Below are 18,873 nucleotides of genomic sequence, written 5' to 3' on the forward strand. Positions count from 1 at the left end.
TGTTACAGCTTCTCAGAGAGAATAAGCTATATGCAAAACTGGAGAAATGTGTATTTTCGGTACAGGAGTTGCCTTTTTTTGGGCTATATTGTGTCTGCTTCTGGTTTTAAAATGGACGCCGCTAAGGGTACCTTCACACTTAGCGACTTTGCAGCGAGAACGACGACGATCCGTGACGTTGCAGCGTCCTGGATAGCGATCTTGCTGTGTTTGACACGCAGCAGCGATCTGGATCCCGCTGTGATATCGCTGGTCGGAGCTAGAAGTCCAGAACTTTATTTAGTCGCTGATCACCTGCTGTCATCGCTGGATCAGTGTGTGTGACACCGATCCAGTGATGTGTTCACTTGTAACCAGGGTAAATATCGGGTTACTAAGCGCAGGGCCGCGCTTAGTAACCCGATATTTACCCTGGTTACCATTGTAAAAGTTAAAAAAAAAAAAACAGTACATACTCACATTCTGATGTCTGTCACGTCCCCCGGCGTCCACAGGGTCACGCGCTGCTGCCGAGAGCTTCCTGCACTGTGTCAGCGCCGGCCATAAAGCAGAGCACAGCGGTGAAGTCACCGCTGCTGCCAGTGCAGCGCCCCAGAGTCCTGGTCGTTGCAGTACTATGGCTCCGCCACTAAGGGGAGCTATGGTGCGTCTGATGGCACTGAAAGGGTTCATCTGATCAGGTATCACAGACACCAATACATTTCACAGCCGGGCCTCCGGGGGGAGCTAAGGGTTCTATTCACTAGGCCACTCCCCACCATAGTGGGTAAACTGGGGGTCAGGCAGGAAGTTAGATCAGAAAGCTGACTGGGTTGGAACCAGGCAACACCTTGTGGCAGAGGGTGTTGTGGGGGAAGATACAGTAGGGTCTCTGTCAGGGGTGGGATCCTGACAGAGGCTTGGCAACTTGAACGAACGTAACGGGACCGTGCCTGCTCCGGGTAGCGGCGGTGCCCAAGGAAGGACTAGAAGAGAGATAGATTGTGCTGAGTGAGAAACGAGATCACGCAAAAGGAGAAATACCAGTAGTGGTCGTGCTGTAAGACCGAGGCAACATCCTACTGAGGCGCACTACCGGTGGCCGGAACGCCGAGGGAGTATAATAACATTCAGCTTCAAGCAATACTCCAAACAGCGGCAGGACAGTCAGTCTAAGGCGGGCTGTCTAACTTAAATCACCTATGCAGTCTTGGGGGGCAACTTGTGGAGAGGGGCGACTCTAGGGTCCCGGAAGAGCTCCGAGCCTACCCGTCAAACGGGTGCCGTCCCAACCAGAACACCAGGGAGGGACGGAGGATTAGCAGAACATCATCTAATTGAGTTGTGAGGGAACTTAAGAAACAGACACAACAGTTGTGGGGACTTTCCGTAAGCACAGCAGGGAAGGACCACAACACATAGCGCTAGAAGGAAGGCACCGATTTCCACCTGTGAAGAGAACTCTGGAGGTGCCATTAGACCGGCCGGTCTTGCGCAGCCTGGTGAACCGTATTCCGGACTGAGGACCCAGAGATCTTCAGTAAAGAGGTAAAGAGACTGCAACCTGGTGTCCTCGTTATTTACTGCACTGCACTACCACAGCCTCACCACCATCTACATCATACCTATCACTGTACGCCCCTCGGCAGGGTCACGGACCGGGCCTAGCCACCGTGACAACCCCAGAGCAGAGACTCAGAGGCCCGGTACCGGGTAGCCCCTACGGCCCTGCGGCGGTGGGGGCGCTACACCAGCGCTGACTGACACATTCAGTGCAGGAAGCTCTCGGCAGCAGCGCGTAACCCTGTGGACGCCGGGGGACATGACAGACATCAGAAGGTGAGTATGTACTGTTTTTTTTTTTACTTTTACAATGGTAACCAGGGTAAATATCGGGTTACTAAGCGCGGCCCTGCACTTAGTAACCCGATGTTTACCCTGGTTACCCGGGTGCTGCAGGGGGACTTCGGCATCGTTGAAGACAATTTCAACGATGCCGAAGTCGTTCCCCTGATCGTTGGTCGCTGGAGAAAGCTGTCTGTATGACAGCTCCCCAGCGACCACACAACGACTTACCAACAATCGCATCGCTGGTCGTGATCGTTGGTAAGTCGTTTAGTGTAACGGTACCTTAAGGTGCAAGCGGTGTTGCATTGGGAACGGCCTGATAACCTAAAAGCACTTCAGCGGTTCCTTGGGTTTTCTAACTACTATAGGAAGTTTATCAAGGATTTTTCTATCATTGCTAAACCGCTAACTGACACGACTAAAAAGGGTACCAATTTCTCCGTTTGGCCTGAGGCTGCTGTGTGCGCATTTGAATCTCTTAAGAACAGGTTTGTTTCGGCTCCCATTCTTGTGCAGCCAGATGTATCGAAACCTTTTGTTTTAGAAGTCGATGCGTCTGAGGTTGGTGTGGGGGCGGTGCTGTCACAAGGCTCATCCTTGAGCGGTTTGCGTCCATGCGCCTATTTTTCCAAGAAACTGTCGCCCGCCAAACGTAACTACAATATCGGCAATAGAGAGTTGTTGGCAATCAAATTGGCCTTTGAGGAATGGCGACACTTCTTGGAGGGGTCGGTTCATCAGGTTACTGTTATTACCGACCATAAGAATTTGCTTTATTTGGAGTCTGCCAAGCGTCTGTCTCCCAGGCAGGCTCGCTGGGCATTGTTTTTCACGCGGTTCAACTTTGTTGTCACTTACAGACCTGGTTCTAAAAACATTAAGGCGGATGCTCTGTCCAGGTGTTTTCTGGGGGGAGAACCTCGGGAAGATCCAGTACTCATCCTCCAAAAGGGTGTTGTGGTTTCGGCTCTCACTACCGAGGTTGAGGCTGAGATTGCCGAGGCCCAGGAGGAGGTACCATCTGAGCCTCCCATCAACAAAACGTTTGTACCGCTTCATCTCCGCTTAAAGGTTTTGGCGGAGCATCATGATGCTGTCCTGGCTGGCCATCCAGGGGTTAGGGGTACCTTGGAGTTGGTGTCACGTCGGTTTTTTGTGGCCCAAGATCCGACTGGACGTGGTCTCATACGTGTCAGCTTGCACCACGTGCGCTAGGACTAAGACACCCTGCTCCCGTCCTGTTGGCACTCTACTTCCTCTCGAGGTACCTAGTAAGCCATGGACGGAAATCTCCATGGATTTTATCACTGACTTGCCCTCCTCAGCTGGGAACACGGTCATCTTGGTGATTGTTTATCGGTTCTCAAAAATGTTGCACTTTGGGTCTTTGCCTTCGTTGCCTAACGCTAAGACTCTGGCTCAGGTATTTGTGCAGGAGGTGGTCAGACTTCATGGGGTTCCGTCTGACATAGTTTCTGATAGGGGGTCTCAGTTTGTGGCAAAATTTTGGAAAGCATTTTGTTCACGGCTGGGGATCAAGTTGTCTCATTCTTCGGCGTTTCATCCTCAGTCAAATGGTCAGCCCGAGCGTATGAACCAAAATTTGGAACAGTACTTACGCTGCTTTGTTTCGGATAACCAGGAGGAGTGGTCGAAGTTCCTTCCTTTGGCTGAGTTTGCCATCAATAATCACCGCCAGGAGTCGTCTGGGGAGTCTCCGTTTTTTTGTGTTTACGGGCTTCATCCTCAATTTTGTACTTTGAGTCAGGGGGGCTCTTCTGGCGTCCCGGAGGAAGACCAGTTAGGAGCACAATTATCATCAGTCTGGAGGAGAGTTAAACAGCGCCTGTTGAGTGTGGGTGCTAGGTACAAATGTGTGGCTGACAGTAGGCGTGTGCCAGGTCCGGCCCTGAGTGTGGATGACTGGGTGTGGTTATCCACAAAAAACATAAGACTCAAAATACCATCCCTTAAATTGGGTCCACGGTTTATTGGTCCATTTAGGGTCGCCGCTGTCATTAACCCAGTAGCGTACCGGTTGGAGCTTCCTACGGTGTATAAAATACACAACGTGTTGCACAGATCGTTGTTAAAGAAGGTTGTGGGTCTTGTTGATGCGACACCAATGCCTTCTCCAGTCTTGGTGGATGTTAATTTGGAATTTGAAGTCTCCAAGGTGGTTGACTCTCGTGTAGTGCGCCGCACTTTACAGTACTTGGTACACTGGCGTGGTTATGGGCCTGAGGAGAGGTCCTGGGTACCAGCCTCGGACGTTCATGCAGATTGGCTGGTCAGGTTGTTTCACAGCCGCCATCCGGACAAGCCGGGTCCTATAAGCCGTGAGGGCCCTGGGGTCCCTCGTAGAAGGCGGGGTACTGTCATGTTGGACGCTGTTCAGACCAGGTCGTCCGACAGACAGCGGTAATTTCGCTTTTGTCCACTATGCGCTCATTGGCGTCGGCTAGATTTTATCTAGCTGGTCCGGGGTTAATTTACTTGGTGCTCGGATTGGAAGCTGGGCCATGCCCACTGCCTTTAAATAGTTCTCCTGAACATTGGGCATCGCCGATTATAGCTTTTGTCTTGTGCGTGGTTATCTTGGTCTGGAGTGGTGAGCTAAGTAGTTGGAGTATCGCTGCTGGTGGTGCATTTCCCTTTGTCTTATTTTCTCCTTCCCATATTTGTATTCGTTTTGTCCTTTGCATTTATAGTGTATTCCTGAGTGACTGCGGCGTGGTGCTTATTTTTCCGCTATCCTTGTCTGTGCTAACTGTGGGTATTGGAGTGTGGTCTCTTCACTGGTGGGGGGTGGTGGTTTCAGCCTAGGGTTGAAACAGGAGATAGGGCGAGGGTGGAGGCCCAGACATCCACACCATCAGTGTAAACTCTGGGAGAGGGTCAGTCAGGGTTTCCCTAGTCTGAGGGAAATCGCAGGGGCCCGGGTTATTAGCTCTTTCCTACCTAGGTCTCCCATGACAGTAAATGTGTAGTTTTGCCTTTTTTGGCTAAGCCAGACAGTACCACATCATATCACCCCATCTATAATATAACGCTGGGAGCGTCACTCTGTCCGAAGCCTTTATAGACTGCGCAAGCGCCGGCGCAGTCTGGACCCCACAGAGTGACGCTCCCAGGAGATCGCGGTATGCATAAGCAGTGAACGCACACCGCGATCTCCAACGGAGAAGCAGGGACGAGCCAGGAGGGTGAGTATGTGATATTTACCTGTCCCCGTTCCAGTGATGCGCGCTGCTCCATCCTCCGCCTGCGACTGTTCAGTCAGAGGGCGGCGCGCATTAACGCGTCATCGCGCCCTCTGAACTGAACGGTTCAGAGGGCGCGATGACGCACTTAATGCGCGCCGCCCTCTGACTGAACAGGCAGAGGACCCGGAATATGGAGCGGCGCGTAGCAGTGGAACGTTGGACAGGTAAATATAGCAAGTGCCGGGGGCCTGAGCTAGCGGCGACTCCGGCACCTGACCCCCCCAGCGCGCCGGTGTCCCCGCCTGCTCAGGCCGCCAGCACTCGGCACCCAGCACAGCCGTCCGCACTCACCAGAGCCACGCACAGCCGTCCGCACTCACCAGAGCCACGCACAGCCGTCCGCACTCACCAGAGCCACGCACAGCCGTCCGCACTCACCAGAGCCACGCACAGCCGTCCGCACTCACCAGAGCCACGCACAGCCGCCCGCACTCTGCACAGCCGCCCGCACTCTGCACAGCCGCCCGCACTCTGCACAGCCGCCCGCACTCTGCACAGCCGCCCGCACTCTGCACAGCCGCCCGCACTCTGCACAGCCGCCCGCACTCTGCACAGCCGCCCGCACTCTGCGCGCAGGATGGGAGCAGCACATGATAGGATGGGGGCGCAGGATGGAACAGCACATGACAGGATGGGGACGCAGGATGGAGCACCACGTGACAGGATGGGGGCGCAGGATGGGAGCACATGACAGGATGGGGACGCAGGATGGGAGCATATGACAGGATGGGGATGCAGGATGGAGCAGCACATGACAGGATGGGGGCGCAGGATGGAGCAGCACATGACAGGATGGGAGAGCAAGATGGGAGCAGCACATACCAGGATGGAGACCATATACCAATATAAATGCTCGCCACCCGGGCGTAGAACGGGTTCAATAGCTAGTCATTATATATCTGTCCTTGTGTAATTTTAGGGCCTAGCTACTTGTTTAATGGCTTTTTTAAAAAACTTATTTCAAAAGGTGGAATAATGTGTTATTATTTTACATATTTTTCTTTTTTTTATAGTGTTTGCCATCTCAGATTGTGAACCCAACCTTGAACATAAAATAGACTTGATTATAAGCAAACTCAACTGACAAAATGACAGTAAAAATATTAAGGAAACAAATGAAATTACTGAACACAAAAATAATCTTCCAATCGCACCAGTCATAAAAATAAACGATAAGCCGCTTCTAATTTTAAAAAGCAATTAATACAAAGAGGCGATATCACAATGACATTTGAACCATGGCCGGGCTATGAAATGGTCTGATGCAGTAACATCACAACGTTCTCTTCCAACAGGGAGGAAACAACAAGTCTCAGTACAAGCAGTGAACTCTTTGAAAGATGGATTAGCTGGTGGTGTAGGCAGGAACATCTCCAGCCTCGTATATTACTTTAGATTTGTAATATGCATAATTCAGGAGTAAAAAGAATATTCATTTTTCATTCCTGGTAACACAGATCCAGCGATTAGCAGTCAATCACTTACAGAAAGCTATCATGCAAACAATCAAGAGAACCCAAGTCAAACTAAGATGCTTTTGATTTAAACAGCAGTAGAGATATATCAAACATTATTCTGGCCAGGAATTGTACAGATTAGAAGAATAATGAGCAGATGACCTTGGTCGACTTGGTCCATGGCTGATATATAGGCAGAAAATATGACGGAGCTTTCAAACTATAAGCAATAAAAGACTTGAAATAAATCATTTTTGCATTTACCGTAAAGACGTGTTATGGTTGGTGCGGGTTTATGTGAAAACTAATAACACACATTTTAAAGAGCAGGCAATATGATAGCTCAGCACATTATTTGTATAAACTTTCAAAGCCATTTAGTATTCACACAGTGTAGCGGGATTGGATGGGGAATGTCAGCGACCGCACAGCACACCGACAGGATGATTACAGACTAGATTATACTGAACTAGCACTGACCCCCTGTTTAGCCCATTCAGATTCACGTTTAATGACATTATTGTATTTTAGAAAGCGGAGCCACACTGGAGAACGCTGCTGAATTCGATTACAGATGCTAGATTGTGGGAAATACAAATACAGATGTATAGACAAAGTAATGTGTTTTCAAGTGTATATACTTATACTATATACACTAAATGAGCAAAGGTATGGGACACCTAAAGATATAACTACAGGAAGGTATATGAAATCCCATTTTTAATGCATAGCCTCTTCCCACTTCCCAATCTCTGCTGCTATAACAGCTACCACCCTTCTAGAAAGGCTTTCTACAAGATTTTGGAATGTGTGAGTGATAAATTGTGTCCATTCATCTAGAAGAGCATTTGTGAGGTCAATCATTGACCCTAAATGATAAAGCCTAGCTCACAGTTTCTATTCCAGTTTATCCCGTATATGATTCATGAGGTTGAGATCAGGGCTTTGTGAGACCAGACAGGTTCATTCACACTAAACTCAACCAGTTATGTTTTTATGGACTTTTTGCATTGGGGCACAGTCATGTTGGAGCAGAAAGGGGCCTCATCCAAACTATTCCCACAAATTGTAAGCATACAACTATTCCAAATGTCTTGGTATGCTGAACATTAATATTTCCCTTCACTGGAAATAAGGAGCCTAGGCCAACCCCTGAAAAACAATCCTAAAATATTAACCCCCACCAAACTTTACAATTGGCACAATGCAGTCAGACAGGAAACCTTCATTTCATCAAACGCAGATTCTTACTTTAGCTTGCTAGATAGAAAAGCGTGAGATGTCACCCCACAGAAAACGTTTCCACTGCTTCTGAATCCAGTGTTTTAAACTACTGTATTCAAGACTTGGCCTTGTGCTTGGTGATGTAAGGCTTACATGCAGCTGTTCAGCCATGGAAACCCATGGCATGAAACTATTAGCTCACACTTTATAAGCTTTATAAGTTGATGTTAATGTCAGAGGAGGTTTAGACTACACTTATTAAGTCAGCACAGTAGTTGTGACTTTTTTGTCTGAGATGGGGATATCAGATTATAATAATAATAATCTTTATTTATATAGCGCCAACATATTCCGCAGCGCTTTACAGTTTCAATACAACAGTCATAAGTAACAACATTAACAATACAATAAATAAGACGACCCTGCTCGTGAGAGCTTACAATCTACAATGGGATAGAGAATGTAACACAATATGCTGGAGCTACATAAGCCGTGGAAATAAATATATTAAAAAGAATGGACCCCATTATAATAATAAATGATGTGCGCAACAAAGTGTGCAGAAGACAACCGACACAAAATCCCTGACCGCTGCCACTTGATTTTGCCTCATAAGAGAGTACAAAAACACTGGTCAAAAGAAGAGCTCGGGCACACACCAGAAAAAAGGTTACAAATATGTCCAAAGTAAGCAAAAAGAGGTGGCACTCACCGCCCATATAAAAATTTATTTTATTGCATGTCCTTAAAATATTGCAGTAAGAGAATGGTTTGGACACTTCATGGAACTATGGTGCCATGAAGTGTCCAAACCATTCTCTCATTGCAATGTTTTAAGGATATGCAATAAAAGAAAGTTTTATATGGGCGGTGAGTGCCACCTTTTTGCTTATTTTGGACATAATAAAAATTGAAATCCTTTTCCTGTATCAATAAGCTTTATGATGTGTTGAGCCACATACATATTGGGGAACCACATACATATCGGGGAGCTGCACACCTCCTCATGCTTAAAAAAGGCAAACCCAGAAAAATGCTCATTGGCTATAATAATGTACATGAGGTAAATAGGTAAATATTCTGAGAGTTAGGTTACGCTCACATTGGCATATGTTCTCTCATGCAAGAGCGTCGGGAAAATGATGCTAAAGACGCTCTGATCAACCGCTGCCAGAGTTTCATCTGTGTGTGATCCAGCACAGGTGCAGAGAAGATGGAGGAGGTAATTTCTCCATCTTCTCCATTGTATCTGTGAGCGTTAGACTTGTATGGGTGCACTTGATCCAAATATCAAAGCCACTAGCAGCATGCCAAGATTGTTTTCTCATTCCAATCCGACATGATAAAATAACTACAGATCTGCACTGCCCCATAGTATAACATTGGGCCGAGTGCTATCTGATAAAACATCACATAGCACTTGCCCGTGTTATATGCCAGTGTGAACGTACCCTTAGAGCAGTGTTCCCCAACACCAGTCCTCAAGAGCCACCAACAGGTCATGTTTTCAGGATGTCCTTAACATTGCCCAGGTAATAGAATTAATACTTGAGCAGGTGATGCAATTATCACCTGTGCAATACTAAGGAAAATACTGAAAACATGACCTGTTGGTGGCTCTTGAGGACCGGAGTTGGGGAACACTGCCTTAGAGAGTGGTCACATGGGACAATGGAGTGACTGGAATAGAAAGGATAAAATACTAGTAATAAAACAAACTTATTTACCTCATGTATATTAGTATTGAATGAAGTAAAAAAACATGGGAATGCTTCCATAAATACCACTTAATATGCCAAAAGAAATGGTCTTGTAACGTACAAGAAGATTTGGGGATTACAACACTGGTCGAGATGAGGGGTTGTGTTAAGAGTCATACGCTCCTGATTCATAAAGAGGTGCAGGTCTCTTAAATGTATCAGGAGCATCTTATATTCGCCACAAATCTTACTACAGTCCGGACCGGTAACCCGAGGCTCGTCATGAACTAGATGAGTAGGTGTCGCCGGGCCTGTACCTCCACAGCTGTGCCCATTTTGGCAGAATCTGGCATAGAAACTCCAGAAGTCAATTTTTTTCTGAAACGCCATATTGCGCAAATAATTAACGGTGGTTCAAAGCGGTTTATATTAGATTTCTGGTGCAATCGCTTTGTTCAATCAGTGCCTTGATGCTTTGTATGGGTTACTAGTGCTTAGCTTTTCTGATTACCAGTCATTGTGGGATTTAATGCTGTGTATGCTGTGTATTACATTTATTATTTCAAAATTATATATATATATATATATATATATATATATATATATATATATATATATATACACACATATATATATATATATATACACACACACACACACATACATACATACACACATCCACACACTGTCTATAAATATACTCCTTTTTTCTTTAACTGCTCAAAACTGCCCCAAACCACATTATGATGAGAACTAATCCAAATGGATAATATCTTTAGCTCTTTGGAATTTCTTTGCCATACTTTACATACCGAGCAGTTGCAGCCCCCTCTCTGGAGGCTAATGTTCTCAAAGATTACAGAAAGACACTACTGGTCTATTACTAATGACCTGGTACAGCAGAGATCATTTGTTTTATGATAATGGAGTAAGATAACAGTAATGTTGTCATGTGTGCCTGACGCAAGGAAATGAGAAAATATTTAATACATTTTTATTAGATTTTACATAGCTTTCCTTCCTAAGCATGCATCAACAGAAGTACCACAAATCCAGTGTAGCATCTGTTCTCGGAACTTGAGTTTGCTTCCTCTAAAATATGAGGGCACCATTGCTGACAAGGGACATTTATAACCTAATATTTTGAGGTATGTGTTACAAAAATATATTAGATAGCCTCTCAACTCTATTATAGCCTGAGAAATAAATGTAAATTTCTTTTGCGAAAAGCATGTCATTTCTTGACTTGTTTTATTATGTGTAACTTAATTTGCACCATTTCCTGCTAGATAAGTTACAATATTTTTCTCCCAAGGTGCTAAACTGTTCTTTATAGCAGCAGCCACAGACTGCGCAGTATGGATGTATTAGGGATCTATGTGTGAATGGATATTTGGGGCTACCCATTGATAAAGGCAGATTTGATGGTTGCTTGTTATGATGTGTTTATCTATAAAGTAGGGTTACCCGCAGAGAAGAGATGACTACAAACAAGCACAGGCAAATATATAGGGAAAGTAATTCTACAGCATTGAGAGCATTAGTGGAACAAGCAGGCGACAAACTTACTCAAACATACATCCATGCTATTTCTTCACCTGGCCGAAGATATAATAATTGTTAACAACCTGAGTGTAAAGAACTGTCTTCAATGATGAATGTCACTTTAAAGGGAACCTGTCACCTGAATTTGGCGGGACCATATGACTAGTGTTGAGCATTCCGATACCGCAAGTATCGGGTATCGGCCGATACTTGCGGGTATCGGAATTCCGATACCGAGATCCGATACTTTTGTGGTATCGGGTATCGGTATCGAAACAACATTAATGTGTAAAATAAAGAATTAAAATAAAAAATATTGCTATACTCACCTCTCCGACGCAGCCTGGACCTCACCGAGGGAACCGGCAGCGTTCTTTGCTTAAAATGCGCGCGTTTACTTCCTTCCATGACGTCACGGCTTGTGATTGGTCGCGTGCCGTCCATGTGGCCGCGACGCGACCAATCACAGCAAGCCGTGACATAATTTTCAGGTCCTCTTGTATTGGTATCGGGTATCGGTATCGGATTAGATCCGATACTTTGCCGGTATCGGCCGATACTTTCCGATACCGATACTTTCAAGTATCGGACGGTATCGCTCAACACTACATATGACCCAAAACCGGTCCCGCCATATTCAGGTGACAGGTTCACTTTAGCGGTACTAAAGTGATTAGGAACAATCAATCAAATTGCATGAAAAGAGCTGTTCTAAAAGGTCTCCAAAGTGGAGATCCTACCATTACATTCCTATGGAAAAGCCATGTCTAAAGCAAGATAATCTCTAGCATTTTATGCTGTCTTCAAAAGTAACTGCTCTCAGGCTGGATTTTCAGTTGGCTACTTTAAAGTGGCTGTCTGGCCTTAGGGTACAAGTTTGCAGTCACTTTATGTGACTGCAGACTTGTGGATCCTCGCAACATGCTCACAGCACACTGTGAACATTGTCCAGTGCGGAAGCTTGGAGTGGCGGGTTCTTGAACACAAGTATGTGATTCATATACGCGAGGACACATCCCGACTAGACGTGCGCGACCTCTCTGTATACAAGTGTGAACTCTAAGCCCGAACAACCCCTTTGAATTAAAAAAATTCTCTATGAGGATTTAGGCTATTATCACACATTATGGAAGATCTCTGCTGTAGATTTGGTTACAAATAAGTAACCAAGTAACACATGCGGATTTTGTTGGAAATGTGTCTACAGATTTCTCCCTGCTCCATTTACTAAGCATTGAATAGGGTGAAAACTACAATGTGCATAACAATGAGATTGTTGAACAATTGAAAAGCACACTATGCTTTTATCTTACTGCGATTTTTTTCTGCAACATGTGATTGGAATTTTGAAAAACCTATATACTTGTATTGTACTGTAAATGGCTGCAGAATTATTTGCGAATCTGCACCGAAAATCCACGACAAATCCAACTTGGCCTAAGACTTCCATATCAACAAACTGTAATTCAGTATAGTAGTATGTTGACGATGAGATCATATACTGTGGATGATGTGGCTCACCATAGAAAGGTATTTTGAAAACAGTGCGAGCTACATTCTAATGCTCTATAAAGAGTCATGCTGTAGCCCAAGCTACCTAATTTGGCAAACAGGACATGCACGGTAACACAAGGAATACTGAGCTCTGCATAAGGAGAATAGAGTTGGAGGATGCTCGTTGGTTGAGCGTACTTGGCTTTTCTTTAGTATGGGCTGCATTTTAGCTCTGCCCCCTTATTTCACTCCTAGATCAGTGACAGTGTCTAAAGCAGAGGTCTCAATCTGCATTCCTCAAGGGCCGCAAACAGGTCATGTTTTCAGGATTTTCTTGTACTGCACAGGTGATAATTTAATCACTTACACACATAATGATTACAGCACCTTGTGCAATGCTAAAGAAATCTTGAAAACACGCACGGTTTGCGGCCCTCGAGGAATGCAGTTTGAGACCCCTGGTCTAAAGTATATTTTCTCAAGGAAGTTGGGCAGTACGAAATTCTCCTATTTTATTACAAGTTGAGGCTGCAGATCTGCTTTTTCCTATTGGCTGCTGCGTATCAACATAAGCTCACCATAAATGTAGAAGATGGTCAGGGCATTCAGAGCTTGATGTATATTTATCCGAGGAAGGGCATTCTGATTATAAACTACAAGCAACTAATCCACCAATGAGGAAAAGATATACAGTGGGCAATGAGTTTGAGTAAAAGCGGGGGAGGGGTGCAGATCTAATTTTAGATATAGTAAGCACTTATACAATCGTTTAATACTGACTGATTTCTCACCTCTTAATAATGCCTGCCCACGCAAGTGCACTCTTATCAAGGAATACTTCACGGTAAGTCAACTGCCAAGTCAGTCATCGTGAGAAATAACAAAATGTATACTGAGATAACAGATTATAGTTTTTATAACTCTTCACGTGCAGGCCATGAAGTCAAGAGCATTAACCACTAGCTCAGTTTGCAGAAATACTTATAAGTTTGGGAAAGAAGCAGCTGCTCATTACATGTTGACAAATTTACAATGCCATTCATGGAAGAAAGGAGGAACGGCTTACCTTCGATGGCTGAGAGCAGCACACGCGAGTGATCGTATGCAATTACATTTGCATATCTATTCTTTGGTTTATTAACTTCCAGGTTAGAGTGCTCCCATGTGAACTGCTGCCCGGGATCAATAGACTGAATAAAACAAGAGAACATAAAAAAGGTGTGACGTAGAACATAGCACCAAAAACACAAAGTTACGCTTACAGTTACAAATTAAAAAAACAAGAAAGTCACAAAATATTTAGTTTTAACAAATAGTTAGATAACAATATATAACAATTTACAACTGATCTTTGACTTTAAGTTTTTATTTATATTGTTATTAGATTTACACTATGCCACAATGGGGAATATTTAGATTTTTTGCCATTGACAGTCAATATCTTTCTGAGCCGGTGTTTTTAGCACTCGTGTGGTTGTATACAATGTGAATAGCTATCATTTCTTCATATAACCTACTGAGCTAAACTGCAGAAGTGGGTAATATTCCATTTTTACATTTTGCCATACAACACAGTTTTCATTCATTTCTACAACTGAGAAGCTAAGAATCTATCAGTTGGCTTCCGTAAACGCATCTGCCGGTATGCTAAATGTGTAGATTGACCTTCAATGAACCTACACTTAAGAACTGCATAAACAGCCATTCAGCAATATATATTAATGGAATTGCTCCCAGTATAATAACAAATATACATAATCCCACACGGCTGTGGGGAAAACCATCAAGTCCATTATGAGGTATGGCTTTATGAGAGCATGCCTTCTGCTTACGGAGCTGGAGAAACGGTCTACATCTACTAGAAGGCTGACAGGGAAGATGTGAAGAGATTTATATTGTAAAGCTCTGTTTTGTATATAATAAAATAGATGTAAGTAAACTAACAATAGGATGCCTTGCTACACTTTATGCTACCCCAGATATTGTAAAAACACGTTACTGTGTGTACAATACATAACCTTCTTCTATTAAAAAGGGTATTCACCACAAACATTTATGGAATACAGCACCAGGGAATATACCATCAATATACAATCAGATGGATCTCACCACTGGAATAGATCAATTCCAAAAATGAGGACCAGATGTTTCAAATTAGCAGAGATGTGTATGCAGAGATAATCTTCATTTTATTCTAGAGGGTTTCTAAGAAAAGTCGAGTATGTGTGCCCATCCTATGTTGGCAATTGAATTTCTTTTTATTAATACGTTTTTATCCTCCCCTCTCTTGGGGTAAAGCTACACAGAGAGGTCGGATCATGGCTGGATAGCACTGTGGGTATGAGCTGCTGGAGTTTTGTGATTGTTTATGCAGCCACCACTTGAAAAATTCAAATGATTGTTTAACGAGCAATTTAAAAAACACTACCCGACCAATCCATTATCCTTACATTTCACAGTTGTTCTAATAAATGCTGACTTCCAATTTTGCTTTCAGGCTCCACTTGTGCTAGCACCCAATGTTGGCTAAGAGGTTCTACTCATCTCAAGAAGGAGGTGGGCAAGGAGTTGTAGGGGAGGTGGAGAACCTGATGTCAAACACATTCTCCCCTAGATTCTTCTTGCAGACAGCACTTTTGCATGTTCTCTATTTGGGCAAATGGATAACATAGGGCAGGGTCCCACACTTTAAATCACCTATACAAGGCGAACTGGGTAGCCGCTTACAAGTTGCTGAACTGAAGGTGATGATCTGAGAATACTTCTTTAAATAGAAAGCCATTTCTTTTAGAATATTTTCTTAAAATAATTACCAAGTTCTAATGTCACTGCACTAATGATGCCAACCTTGTACCTATTAGGCTACGTTCATATTTGCGATGTGCGCCGCAGCGTCGGCGCCGCAACGCACAACGCAAACAAAAACGCAGTTGCGTTTTGAACAAAAAACGCTGCGTTTTGCGCCGCATGCGCCCCCCCAAAATCTATACAATGTTTTGCATATTTATTGGAAAACGCATGCGTCGTACAACGCACCATGACGCAAGTACTTGCGTCGTCAGCGTTGTCAATACAAATCAATGGGAAAAAAGGCGCATCGACGACGCAAAAGCGACGCAAACACGACGCATGTGTTTTTTAAAAAGTCAGCGCCGCAAAAAAAATGCAACATGTTGCGTTTGCCGCGCCCTGACAGGTGCGCCCTAACGCCGCATGCGGCGTACGACGCACCAAAACGCATGACAACGCATGTACATGCGGCACCATGCGGCCCCAATGTTAAAGATAGGGCCGCACGACGCATGCGTTTTGTTGCGGCGACGACGCTGCGGCGCACAACGCAAATGTGAACGTAGCCTTAGAGAGGTTGTCCTGTTTCAAATATTATTAATCCATAAGCTCATCAACATCTAAAATAAGAAACTGAGCTTTAAAACACCCTCCCTAAATCCAAGAGTGCCTAACAGAACTGGTCTTTATTGATTGAGTGAAGAGGTGACGTGTCTTCTAAAGGGTTGCAGCCAATCACTCAGCTGCTGTTGACATCAACAGAGAATGAGTCAGTGGCGGAGAGGAATCGCTGGATCCAGGAAGGGTGAGTAAAAGCTCAGTGTGTTTTTTAAGACGCCAAGCCTATGGGTTAATAATTCTTGAAACGGGAAAACCCTTTAATCTGTATTGGGCATTAATGCATTTTACCAAGCATAGAAATAGTATATTCTAAAGCTGTATACATTTCTTAACTGATACTTTATGGCTGCAATCAAAAATTTACATCTTGATAAAGGTGACTCACCCAATCAGTACTTGATGAGTGAGCAATGTAATCATACAATGAATGATGTTGGCGAGGATGTTCTTCACATAATCAACATTCTCAGCTCACATCACTTCTCCTATTTTTATTTTTCATTTTTTTCAAGGTTGAAATGCAATTTGATCTCTTCTCCCAATAACGATACATGCCATGTCAAGCGTACTCCTAGCTACAATCATCTAAAGCGGCTTAGAAGTATGAAAAGTCAAGCAGATGTCTTTGTCAGCCATTCAGCAGTTCATCGGTGTACTACGGCATTGCCATCAGCATATTATACAGCACTTTCTGTATACTTCCATAAGATTAAAGTCCAGATGGTCAAATCCACTTATTAACTCTAAAGCCTGTAGGCAAAGGCAGGTGGAATCTACTAGGATTGTTTTTCTTTCTGTCTATGCTGTATCGTCATGAACAATTGTGAAATTCTCTAGACTAAAAATAGGCAGTAAACCAAGGAAAACATAACGCTGTATACACTAGCGCACACACACTGACACACACATACACACATTCATTCATTCATTCATTGACAGAATGATCTCTGAGCTGTGAAAGCCTAGCAACTAATTTGCACTTAGTTTGCATTAAAAGGTTTAATAAGCACATTAAAGGCTTAATGGGCAAATCTTCAGGAGGATTTAGTGCACAAGCCAAATGGGAATGTAGTACATTAATATGATGCTGGCAACCTAACTTACAAAACTGATAAATATAAGACAACTGTATACATAGTTTTCATATCTTCTGGTGGCTGTAAAGAAGCTTTACATAGCACATGGTAAAGAGCACAGAAGTAACTTGGAGGACTCTGTTGGCCAAGTAGAAGTTAAAAAGAATGCCTCTTTCACATAGTTACTTCTTGAGCGCTTTGAAGGAACTAATGTGCCAGAATTGTGCTGTAATTTATACAAAAAAACAGTCTTTCAAGACTTGTACCATACTGTATTAAATATGGTTTTCAGACCCTTTCTATACCTTGTCTAATGAGGGGGAAACGCATCGTTGAAAAGAAGAGTGATTTAGCGGGAAAGGTAAGTGGCAGAGAATGTAACATCATGCACCAAAACTGTACTGCGAAATTCTGGCACAAAGTAAGTCAACTAATAGGTGATGTAAACCTAGATTTGACAGTCAAAAAATTTGCCAGATTTATCAAACAGCATGAACCATGATGATAAAGTGGGAAAAAACTAATGTATATATAAGCAGACTATAATCTTGTGAGCCCAATCTGGGACCATCTACTTTGGGAATTCTTTATATAGCTGTGTGTACTAAATAGGTATACATCTTCCCATGACCAAGTCTTGGTTCAGATATTATTTTTCAAAATTTAAAAAAGACTGTCACCTCTCCTGACATCTACGTGATTCTAAATAAACACCACAATGTACGCAAGATGTACTAATAGAATTTTAATCTATCTTTATTGACAATTTACTGAAGAAGATAAAAGTCAAAATCAACCGGCAGAATATATCCCCCATACACATCAGACTAATGGCAGCTATACCTGACAATATCGATTGGATTGAGTGACACTGTAATGTGTATGGGGGACAGCGGCCAATTGATTGTAGGGGTAGATGTCGATCAGACATGTGGATTTTGTACTGCTGATCATTTGGTTCTCCTGGAGATAAGCTACCAGCAGAGATGACTATCGGTGGCTTTTTCAAAGAATAAAACAATGAATCACTATGGCGCTACTCTTAGGGTACGTTCACACAGGACTTTTTTGCTGCTTTTTTTTGCTGCTTTTTTTATGCTAATTTTCAGCTGTTTATAGGTGCGTTTTTGGTGCGTTTTTTTGGGTGCGTTTTTTGTGCGTTTTTGGTGCGTTTTTTTTCATGCTTTTTTTGTGGTATATGGTGAATCAAACATGTTTGATGACTACACCAAAGACACTCAGTTAGTACTCAAGCACGCAGGTATTTACCTACTACCTGGTCATTTAATTTGTTAGAAAAGGACACCTCACAATGGCTCTTCACACCTGACAATGGCTCACAATGGCTCTTCACACCTCACTACCAGGAACTCCCTCACAATAGATCACAATCAGGACACCTCACAATGGCTCTCCACACCTGACAATGGCTCACAATGGCTCTTCACACCTCACTACCAGGAACTCCCTCACAATAGATCACAATCAGGACACCTCACAATGGCTCTTCACACCTCACAATGGCTCACAATGGCTCTTCACACCTCACTAACCACACCCCTAAGCTCTTGGCTGTGAGATCCCTTCCTGCTGGCCATGATTTTCTGCACAAAAAAAGCAGCAAATAATGCTACATGCGTTTTTTCAGCGTTTTTGCAGCGTTTTTTTCATCACCCATTCAAGTCAATGGGTGAAAAAACGCTGCAAAAACGCAGCAAAAACGCTGAAAGAAGTGACATGCCCTATGTCCAAAAAAAGCAGCAAAGCAGAAAAAACTGATCAAACAAAAAACCAACGTGTGTGCATGAGATTTCTGAAATCTCATAGGCTTTACTGGTACTGTAAAAAGCAGCTGAAAATTAGCATAAAAAAA

The 18,873-nt window shown here is 43.7% G+C and overlaps 1 protein-coding gene across 26 annotated transcripts in view; it reads right to left on the reverse strand.

The window, feature by feature from the left end:
• The window catches only part of PTPRD (protein tyrosine phosphatase receptor type D), a 2,959,440-nt gene that overhangs the window by 74,901 nt on the left and 2,865,666 nt on the right, over nucleotides 1-18,873 (reverse strand). For all 26 annotated transcript variants that reach the window (XM_077249189.1, XM_077249205.1, XM_077249204.1 and 23 more), the window contains one exon: nucleotides 13,580-13,703. In XM_077249189.1, the coding sequence (XP_077105304.1) occupies nucleotides 13,580-13,703 (124 nt within the window). The remainder of the gene's footprint in view (nucleotides 1-13,579; nucleotides 13,704-18,873) is intronic.

The sequence above is a fragment of the Ranitomeya variabilis genome, chromosome 1 (genome assembly GCF_051348905.1).
Source record: "Ranitomeya variabilis isolate aRanVar5 chromosome 1, aRanVar5.hap1, whole genome shotgun sequence".
In the NCBI taxonomy this organism is placed as follows: Eukaryota; Metazoa; Chordata; class Amphibia; order Anura; family Dendrobatidae; genus Ranitomeya; species Ranitomeya variabilis.